Genomic DNA, 11,300 nt, shown 5'->3' on the forward strand with positions numbered 1-11,300 from the left:
TGTAAAACTCGTTTTCCATTTTTTTTCCACCACTCAAGCTCCAAATATAAGCAAAAAGAAGCAACTTTGACGATTCGCAACAAAATACACTAGAAAATATAAAGTTGTGCTTATGAAAATGAAAGTTATGGAAGTTTTTTAGATGAAAAAAGAAGAACAAATGAGAGGAAATGAAGATTTATATGTTTGAAACACAAAAAGTGGTTGAAAATTGAATTCTAAAGGCTTAAAGAGCTCAAAAATGATTGTTAATGGTGGTTGGAAAATTGATGATAGTAACATTGTTGTAAATAAGAAAAAATGTTTTTTTAGCATTTTCGAAATAAATAAAAAGTAAATTAAAATGGTAATATTGTAAAATAATAATTGAAAAACATAAGGAGAGATTGAAACTTTCAAAAGTGAATAATAATGACAAAGAAAACATTAATTTTGGGGTTGGATTGAATTTATAGGTAGTTTTTGAAAGTGTCCCATAAAAAATTCACAGCTATTGATGGTTTACTTTTCTTGTGAAAGAAAGAGAATAAAGGAGGAAGAGTCCTCGAGGACCTCTACCCATAACAAATGGTACTTATTTCCTATTTCTCGTGTCGGTTCAACAAAGTTCCAGAACAAAGGGTCTCTGAGCCTCCAACCCAGCCTTGCGACTTAAGCAAGAATAAATTCAAGTGACCAGCTAAAGGAACCGGGTTTGATCAAAAACATGCGCCGCGAGTGTCAAGAATCTGGTAGATTAAAAGGTTATTTGGAAAATAGATGATTGAGAAAAATGGTAGTGTTTTCTTTTTTAAAAAAAAATTGGCGGTTCAACTGGGTACGAGCCATCAGGCCATGGTGGATCGGAGTAACGTTGACCCGTGATCCGTCCACTGCTGAGAGAGGGAGGTGATCGCTGCTCTGTTAAACCTGCCTCACACATTGCCCTCCGCTTTAGGAAACCGTCTGAGTCAAGCCTTCGCTCAACACACACAGACTACTCTCAGCTTGGATTGGGCAGCCGAGAACAGTGCCACAACAGAGCCGACCCGTGGGGCGAGCCAGTGTCCCACCAACTTAATATCCCCACTTGGGTTACAAGCTCTTGTTATTGAAAACAGATAATTATAAAGATTGAAAACGAAACCTTAAATATAAATAGTGAAACTTTTACCAAAAACATAAAGCTTCATTATACAAAACTTAAAAGAAAAAAAGAAAAAAAACTTTTAAATAGTTGAGATTAAAAAATACATGAGGTTTTGATGGTTGTTTTTAGAGATGTTCTTAGTTGATAATAATAGAGATTCTTTGACACCAAAAGAGATTATATTCATGTTACCATATAGGTCAAGTTTCCCTTTAATTTCATTCTTGGCCTGGCCATTTGATTCTTACCCAAGAGTTAATGGTCTAATAGTATCTTTGATTTTGTGCTCAGGAACCCTCAGGTTTCGGGTCTCTTCATAGGGACAATATTAAAAATATTTACATAGTCTAGAGGTGATGATGACTGGGTAAAAGTTAAGTTACCACTCTAGATTTTACGGTGAAATTTGGTAGGCTCGGGGATTCGATGCCTTATAAGAACTTTAGAGCTCTGTTTTCTGAGTTTGCGGGTTCCGGATTTATTTGGACGATGTAGGATCTCCACTACTATGGTGACGGAGATCCCAGTCCTTTAAGTCCAAATGTTTCACATGTGAATGAAAGTGCCTCTCCAACAAATACCCGCGGGATTGGTTGAGAATCATCCACCAAAATAAATAAATGTTAGAATTACCAATCGCTAAACACTCATTTGAGCTCTTACTATTCTCTTAAACGTGGGAATTTTAGACATTTGTACTGCAGTGTTTTAATATGAGAAGTTAGCCTGTAATCTGTTATGATATTCAAAGGTAGTTAAGTTACAAAAAAAAAATCTCTATAATATTATTTGAGAAGCCAGTTTCATATGTGTCGCATTCACGTTGACTTTCACGATGGTTGATTACATGGATATCCTTAATGAATTAAATTATTACAGTTAAATATTTTTACTGATTTTTTATTTAGTTTTTTTTAAATTGTCCAAAAACATATATAACAAAAAGGAAACATTTATAAAGTTTAAAAGAAAATTTAAAAACGAAAAATATATGCATATATAATATGATTTCATTAAAAAGGAAAGTTCAAAAAATAGTAATATTCCATTTAAAAATAACATAAAATATACTTTTGAAGTAATAAATACTTTATTTATATCTAAATTTTCTTAGATGAAAATATATATTTGTATATAATGTGATTTCATAAAAGAAAATTTCACGTAGATAGACTTGATATTAGAAAAATAAATATTATTTATTTTAAAACATAATTTTAAACATACAATTTCAAAATAATAGAAATCTTTTTATATATCTATCTATTTTCTTAGATGATTAAATAAAATAATTAAGTAACATAGACAAATATATGTTTAATTTACTAAAAATAGTTTATAATTAGTATTATTGAAATGTTTATTATTTTCATATATTTATTTAACTATAATATATTTCAATTATAGAAAAAATATCGATAAATTATATTTTACTTATATAATATAATTTCTCAAATACAATCATAATTTTTACTATTTATTTTTAAAAGATAGTAGAAAATAAAAAATAGATTTTAACAGTATACATCTTTCGATCTTTCGATCAAATAGTTACAAAATATTTTAAATTAAAATAACAAGATATACTTTAACAAGGTAGATATATTATATTTTATCATTATTAAAATTATATATTTTCTTAATATTAAATTTGCTTTTAAATTTTCTGTTTTTATGTTTGTTGAACTTAACATAACCATAATCAAAATACAATATACTATATGAATTCAGATGTTTAAGATTATTTAAAATAATTTAGTTTACCATTCCAATAAACTAAGGCATACAATTATTTAGAATTTATAAAATATTTTACTTATTGTAGATATTGATATGTGTTCATGAGGTTCCAAAAATATATCAGTTACTTATGTATGTAACTTCCTATTGATCGTTGATAAATATATGAAAATACATCCACATTAAACGATAAATAAAAATAATTTGATATGACTTAACTATAGTAAATATAATTATATTTCAGTTTGAATTTGAAAAAATATATGCAACTTAATATACTCAGAACATGAGTAACCCGACTAATCCAACTTATATCTAATATCATAGATTAAATTAAAATAAGAATATATAATTTTTTGGTAATAAGTAATTTTATAAACATAAATTATAGGATGATTCAATATATATTAACAAATAAAATAAAATATTAACCAATTGTTACAGTTTAGTTATTTTTTAAAAATTTATATATGTAGGCATGAGACTTAGTAACATCATCGTTATATTAATTTATTTAATTTGGAATCCGACACTTTTGTTATCTTTTATTTCATTTTAAGCACAATATATCTTAATTTATAAATAATCATCAGAATATATATTTACATATATAAGAAAACCAACCAACCAACCTAAATGTAAATAAGAAAATTAATCAAAATTTTAATATATTTAGAATAAAAAATATTATAATTGAATTCAAATAAATAAATACAAAACCAATATATTCAAATGATAACTAAATCGACTGTAAATACAACAAAACTGACAACCTATAATATATCTAAAATCGTCCGTCTAATTAAAGTAATATAACATTATTAATATAAATTATTCATACAATTATAAATTAATATAAAATTAAAAGTAAATAGCAATTAATTATTATATTATATTTACTTTATAAATATTTATATCCGTGCATGAGCACGGGAAAATCACCTAGTATATATATATATACAAAGGTAGCCTGTCAAATGAAATTATAGTTTTGGGATAATAAATAATTCAACTCTTTTGTATTACCGATAGACCATCATGTCTTTGGTAAGAGCATGAATATTACGGGGATTTTTACGTTGGGGTTTCAAGGATAATACAAGAAACATCTCTTAACTTTTAAATAACAAAAACTAAAAATGTTTCTTGTATCTTTTATTTAAAATACGTTTCCTAATTTTTCTTAATTAAAAGCTGAAATATTTCTTATATTAGGCTAAGAATCACATCCCAAAAGACCCGCAATAATCATGTTCTAATATCAGGAAAATAAAACAATAATGTTGCACTACTTTCAGTGTGTCCTATCATCATCCGTTACAAGGACAACCAATGTTGTGTTTAATTCAGTATAAAAAATTAGAAGTTAATCGTCACAAAAACATATTCCGCCGACGAAAGTGCACGAAGTGTTCGTCTTTATTGATTTTTTTTGTCACGAGTGTTCGTTTGATAAGTAAACTAGTAAATCCAAAAAAAAAAAACGAATTGGTATTAATATACTTTATTTTCGATATTGTCTTATTCATATCTTCAACAAGAGAACGATATATAGCATCTATCGTTGTATATGTGCGATCAGAAATGCTTCGAAGACTTTTCCAATCCGATTCATTTTTCTTTTTTGTTTCTATTGGCATGCACACGTAATTACGCATCGAGCAAAAATACATAGTTATCTTATCTTAAAGAGTAAAGATCGTCCTAGAAGGTCCTCACAAAATGGCGTCGTCTTCGTCATCGTCTGCAACTCCGGCACCCAAGTTTGATGTGTTCTTAAGCTTTCGAGGACAAGACACCCGCAAAAATATTGTCAGCCATTTATACGCGGCACTTTGTAGAAAGGGTTTATATACTTATAAAGACGATGAGGAGATGGAGAAGGGAGACTCAATTCCAGACGAACTCATCAAAGCCATCAATACTTCCAGGTTCTTCATAGTTGTAATCTCAGAAAAGTATGATAATTCGTACTGGTGCTTGGAGGAGCTCCGGGCTATAATGGAGGTGGCAGCGGTCAAGCGAAAGGAAGACATCAGTGTGCTGATTCCAATCTTCTATAGAGTTAAACCAGGTAGCATCAATCGCGAAAACTTAACCGCTGCGTTTTCTGCCATGAAACATCCACCGATGGAGGAAACGGCTATGATTGACGAATGGGAAAAGACTCTCAGTCAACTAGCCAATTTAGCAAGCTACCTCTTCAGCAACCTGTAAGAACTTGTTTCAACTGAATCAGCTGTTTTTAGTCTTATATCGTGCAAGTTCAACTGGAATGCACATTTATAGAATAAAATAATCTTCATGTTTTCTATTTCATTTTTTTCATAATATTCACCAATTAAAAAGAAAAATATTCCATTACATTTCATATTTGTTTCAAATCATTCCAGCAAAAGAAACTATCCTATTAAATGTGAATTACAAATAGGAAATAATCCTTACTTTTTCTTGTTGTTTACAGAATGCATCTGGTCTTAATTAAATATATCCTAAATTAATCAACTCATGTCACGCAAAGCCTATTATCATATAGCCCATTCGTTTTTTACAACTATTAATGGGTCTTTCTTTTATTTATATTAACCTACAACTGGACCTAATTGCCTTTAATCTAACTATATATCTAACCATAAAATTAGACTCATACTCATAATACACATAACCACAAACTTATTATACACCGAGTTTAATATTTGAACTGTTTAATATATTGAAGTTTCGTATTGTAAATTGAGTTATACACAATATATGAACTGTTCTCTTTAATATATCGAAGTTTATTATATGTCAATAATTCAGTAACTTTAATAAATCTTTCTAAACCGGACATTATGTATTAAATTAAATAGTTTGAGGACAAACCAGTTGGTTTGTTTAATCTATTGCCAAATTCACTTTAAATTCAAAACCATTCTGTTTGCCTATTTATTTAATTCTTATACTATTAAATATTTAACAGGATTTATATAGAAACTGTATATTAGAAACCTAAAGTCGAGATTCATTAAGATTTTATGCAATCAATTTTGCTACATTTGAGCTCTCACATTTATAACTAATCTCATAATACTTTGTAATCACGGATTTTATAGATTTCCTTATTTATTTAGTTCTTAGATTTTAAAACATTAATACATATTTATATATCATATTTATGTTAGGTTTATTAATTTACATTTTAGGATTCTTTGTCTTTTATGTTTAATTAATACATTCCCAAAGTCGAGTTCTGACTAAAAATATGGCAACAATAATTAATAAACCTAACATATAGTATTCATTATTTTTCATATTTTATTATATATGTGTGTGTTTGGAAATAATTAATAAACCTAGATTTAAATAGTTAATGAACAATATTTTTTTAAATTTATGTAATTATATTTTTATTATTTATTAGTAATAACTAAAAATAAAAGTCACATAAAACAATTATTTAGATAATATATCAATATATCATGTTACATATATTTTCATATAAATAATATCCCAATGTAAGTTCAGTATGATAAATGTTGAAAATATAAAATACATAGCACCATATATTTTAAATAATATATACAACTATTTTATTATACATTATCATAAAACTTTGAGCCATAAGAATATTAAAATACATTTGTGCGGATATACATGTCATATATTCTAAAAAGTATGGATGATACAATTGCTGGTTTACAAGAAAAAATAAAATTTACTCAATATAAATTATAAATTATTGTGTTTAGAAATTTTGTATTAAACAATGATTTAATTAGATAAATTTTAAAAATATATATTATCACTTATACAAATAAATAATTATTACAAATTTAGATCACATTTCTAGCTATTTTAGCTAATTAAAATTTTCAAAAATCTTCGTAGTATTTAATATAACAATAGTATTTAGAAAGTTAACCAATAAGCAATTAAAATTAAACATTATACTCATAAATCAATTAAGTTGACATGTACAATCGGACAATGCAGTTATTTTATACACATTCTCTATTTTGAAAACTATGAATACAACTATACAAATCTAATATTCTATGGAATAAATTGCCTATAATATTTTTATTTTTTTACAAATGTTATAACTAATGTATCAATTTATAATACCATATTAACTCATATTTATCTACTTTTCTTACTTTTAATTAAGAAAATTAATTTTATAGATACTTTATACATAAATCTAATTATACAAATTTTGGATTTTGCTTATACGATGCCGATAAATATCGGCCATATAATTTACTATAGAACGCAAAAAAAATCGATGTAATTAAACACATTGTTATTTCTCAAAATATTATATTAGTACACACATTGCAAATCATGTATAACATTTAGTACAAACAAAAATAAAGAAAAAATGACACCCGCTCGGTCGAACGGATCAAAATCTAATCTAATATTTAATTAAAGAATCATTCCAGTTAAAAATATCTGAATAAATGGAATGCTAATTTTATTCAAAAAAATTTCAGTTAATAGTTGTTCCTTTTATTCTATTTATATACATACTCCTTATGTTTCTCAATATAAGTCGTTTTAGAGTTATGCACATAGATTAAGAAAATCATTATTTTTTATATTTTCTAAACAAAAACATCATTAGTTATTTAACTAACCACAAATCAACCAACAAAAAAATAGAAGATAGATTTTCATTGGTCATACAATATTGAATGTTAATAAATTTATACCCTAAACCCAAATCTTATACCATAAATCCCAAACCATATATCCAAACCCAAATTCTAAACCATAAATCCAAACCCTATACCCAAAACCCATCCTATATCCTATACCCTAAACCCAAATCCTATACCCTAAACCCAAAACCATATATCCTAAACCCAAACCATATACCCTAAACCCAAATCGTAAATCATAAATCCAAATCTTTAAGTTTAGGGTTTGGGTTTAAGGTCTAGAATTTAGGTTTAAGGTATACGGTTTGAGTTTAGGGTATAAGATTTGGGTTTAGGGTATATGATATATGATAGATTTAGGGTATAGGGTTTAATTTAGGGTTTATGGTTTGGGTTTAAGGTTTATAATTTTATTTTAGGGTATATAGTTTGTGTTTTGGTATGAAATTTGGATTTAAGGTATATATTTGGGTTTAGAATTTAAAATTTAAGTTTTAGAGTTTACTTAGCATCATTAAAATTGACATTATTTTTCTTTTAAACTATTTTGTTAATAATTGAATAGTTTTTATTTAATTATTTACATGGCATTTTGTTTGGTTTTAAAAAGAGTGGTGAACCTAAGTCTGGTCCAAGATTCAATCATTGACCCAGAAAAAAACAACCGTATCTATTTCCTAATGTCAGTGTGGACGAGGCAGCCATGATTGAAAAGGTTGTCGAAAAGATATCAGAGCGGCGGTTCGCTGAGGAGGTGAGAGATCATCCCAATTTAGTTGGAATGAGAAGTCACATGGAAGGCTTAGCTTCTCTGTTGGAAATGGAATCAGAGGACGAGGTTCGAATCATAGGAATATCAGGAATGGAAGGAGTAGGTAAAACCACCATTGCAGACTACCTCTACCGCCAGTTTTCCAGTCGGTTCTCAGAACATTGTTTTATCTATGATGTTAAGAGTATCTGTCGGAGTACAGGTCAATCGTACCTGGAGCAACACTTCCTCTCAGAAATTCTCCGTATTAAACCTAAAAGGCTGGCAAGGAAGGGAGCTGGATCGCATTCCATAAAAGAAAGACTCAGGAACCGGAAAGTGTTTGCTGTTCTTGATAATGTCGATAAAGTGGAGCAAATACATGGCCTGGCAAAAGACAAGAGCTGGTTCGGCCCGGGGAGCCGTGTCATTATCATCACACGAGACAAGGGTCTGCTCGACACATGCGGGGTAGAAATTGTGTATCCAGTAAAATGCTTGAGCTCAAAAGATGCCCTCCAGATGTTTAAGCAGATTGTTTTTAAAGGAACCGATCCTCCTGCTTGTTTCGAGCAACTCTTGACTAGAGTTTCTCGGCTTGCCTATGGCCTTCCCTCTGCCATCATACGTTACAGCTCACTGTGTGATTGGCACACGAAGACCGAAGCTGAATGGGAAAAATTGGTGAGCAGATATGAAGAAAGTCCTCACAAGAATATTGTGGATATTTTGAAAAGCAGCTATGCAGAGTTGCATCAAGTGGATAAACTTGCTTTCCTTTACGTTGCATGTCTGTTTAACGGAGCCGATATCAAACGGGTGAGTGATCTTCTTGATGATGGTAGTGAATCTAGAATTCAAGTTTTAGTGGAGAAATCTCTCGTCGACATATCACCTCAGGGATGTATAAACATGAATACACTAGTAGAAAATATGGGAAGAGAAACCGTTGTTGAAGAATCTGATCGTACCCCGACTAAGCAAAGAATTTTGTGGGAACCTAGGAGAATCTACAGCGTCCTGCGAGACGAAAGCGTAAGCACGTTTATTTTCAACAGCTAATTTCTTCTTTTAGTTTTTTTTTTTTTTTTTTAAGGTTACGTGGTTTTCACGTTTCTATCATCAGGGTACAAGGAAGATTGAAGGCCTAGCACTACCCATGTGTAAGATGCCTTACGTGTTAGAGATTGAGAGAAGAAGTTTTAGGAAGATGTATAGTGTGAAGTTTCTTAAATTCCACACGCGCAATAAAACATCCAAGTTGCAGCTTTCACCCACAGCCAGGCTACCCGACATGCTTAAGTTACTACATTGGGATGCCTATCCATCGAGAGCCCTACCTTCCGAATTTTTATCCGGCTTTCTCGTTGAACTCACTCTTCGTTGCAGTAGACTTCAGTTCCTCTCAAAGACAAATCTGGTACAAGTAACCTAGTGAATTTCTGTTTGTTTAATTTTGTATAAATTCTAAACTCAGTTTTGTTTGTACCTTTGTTTCTAGGACCTTCGGAAGTTGAAGAGACTAGATGTGAGCGAATCCAAGGAACTGAAAGAACTTCCAGATCTTTCAGGGGCAAATCAACTTGAGGAGTTGGTTGTGGAAGGCTGCAAGAGTCTTACATTTCTCAAAGATCTTCCACAGAGCCTCAACTCTCTGAATGCACACGGCTGTAATTCCTTGGAGACTGTTTCCTTACCCTCCAATCACTCTATAAAACACATCGATCTTAGCGATTGCTCTCCACTGAACAATGATCAAGAGCTGATCACTCACTTCCTAACCCAGGGACAACATGACCAAGAGGTATTATCTTTTCTTTTGCTCTGGACCTGTGGTTTTCTTTTCTTTCCTTCAAAATTCTGATATTACGATTTGATCGCTATGAGCTTCAGACTTTGCTGCGATTTGCTTGCATACCGCAAACTACAATGCCCAGTTACTTAGATAACTGCTGCCCTCGGCTCTCCCCCAACCTTATGGGTTTCTCTGCCGGTATCATGGTTGCTTGCAGCGGACCCTACCATCTCAAGTTTTCGGAGTCTTCTTATAGTTGGAACTGTGAGGAATTTTCGATTAACCTCAAACCACAGCTTTACCCGGATTTAGACAGGGTGGAAGAGGAAGCTATGAATTACCTGGTAATCATCCAAGTCTTAAGTAGCATTAATAACAACCAACCTCGCAGTTTTCTACTTGAACTTCCATCCAGGTTCAACTCTCCACCCGTCGAGATAAGAGAAACTAGAGTTCACATGTTCCATTGAGTTTCTTTTTTCAAACTTCATCCCATTTCTTTACTTTCCATTCGATACAATGAGATTATTATTACTTTCCATTGAGTTTTTTTTTTTTCAAATGTCATCCCATTTCTTTACAAGACCATACGCTCATATATATTTTTTTGTGATACAAGACAATATGTTCATATATAGTGACTAGGGGTGGGCACGGAGCGGATATCCGGAGTTTTAAGGATATCCGTGATCCGATCCGTGCCTTGCGAATATTCGATTTTTCGATCTGATTCGATTCGTAACTCTTCGAATATCCGGAACACCGGATATCCGCGAATATCCGAATTTTTGTCGGATATCCGATTCGATCCGTAAAGTAATAAAAAATAAAAAAAAATAAAAAATAAAAGAAAAATAAGAAAATCTAAAATAAAATAATATTATTTCATTAATTTTTTTAAAAAAATTACATACTTTCAAAATTTTTAATAACTAAATAATTAATTTAGTGAATAAAAATATTATAAAACTTATATAAAGATATAAAAGTATATATATTATATAATTTTATAAACATGTATACATATATATGTATATAACGGATCGGATCGGATATCCGTTTCTATAAATATTAGTATTTGTGATTTGCTTCGTCTTTGACGGATATTGAATTTTAGTATTTGCTTCGATTCGTTAAGTTACGGATATTCGGATTTTTCGGATCGAATCGAAATAAATAACGGATCGAATCAAAATTTACAGATATTTTGCCCAGCCCTAATAGTGACTATATCCTTAA

General features: G+C 30.2%; 1 protein-coding gene across 2 annotated transcripts; it reads left to right on the top strand.

Annotated features, from left to right (window-relative positions):
- Positions 1-4,442: 4,442 nt before the first annotated feature.
- LOC108841871 (disease resistance protein RPP5) lies at positions 4,443-10,679 on the top strand. 2 transcript variants are annotated; one of them, XM_018614650.2, is made up of 5 exons: positions 4,443-5,082; positions 8,203-9,301; positions 9,393-9,686; positions 9,768-10,070; positions 10,160-10,679. In XM_018614650.2, the coding sequence occupies exons 1-5, from the start codon at positions 4,592-4,594 to the stop codon at positions 10,529-10,531; spliced, it is 2,559 nt and encodes an 852-aa protein (XP_018470152.1). In that variant the 5' UTR covers positions 4,443-4,591; the 3' UTR covers positions 10,532-10,679. The 2 variants fall into 2 exon arrangements, with proteins under 2 accessions (XP_018470152.1, XP_056851022.1); XM_056995042.1 differs by having other exon boundaries at positions 4,942-5,082; positions 8,126-9,301.
- Positions 10,680-11,300: the final 621 nt, after the last annotated feature.

This window comes from Raphanus sativus, chromosome 2, assembly GCF_000801105.2.
Source record: "Raphanus sativus cultivar WK10039 chromosome 2, ASM80110v3, whole genome shotgun sequence".
Lineage (NCBI taxonomy): Eukaryota > Viridiplantae > Streptophyta > Magnoliopsida > Brassicales > Brassicaceae > Raphanus > Raphanus sativus.

Bases quoted from the DNA above. Each gene is read 5' to 3' on its own strand.
- LOC108841871 (XM_018614650.2), top strand. From the start codon at position 4,592: ATGGCGTCGTCTTCGTCATCGTCTGCAACTCCGGCACCCAAGTTTGAT. The intron at 9,302-9,392 runs GTAAGCACGTTT...TTCTATCATCAG, and splicing joins GCGTCCTGCGAGACGAAAGC to GGTACAAGGAAGATTGAAGG. The intron at 9,687-9,767 runs GTACAAGTAACC...CTTTGTTTCTAG, and splicing joins TCCTCTCAAAGACAAATCTG to GACCTTCGGAAGTTGAAGAG.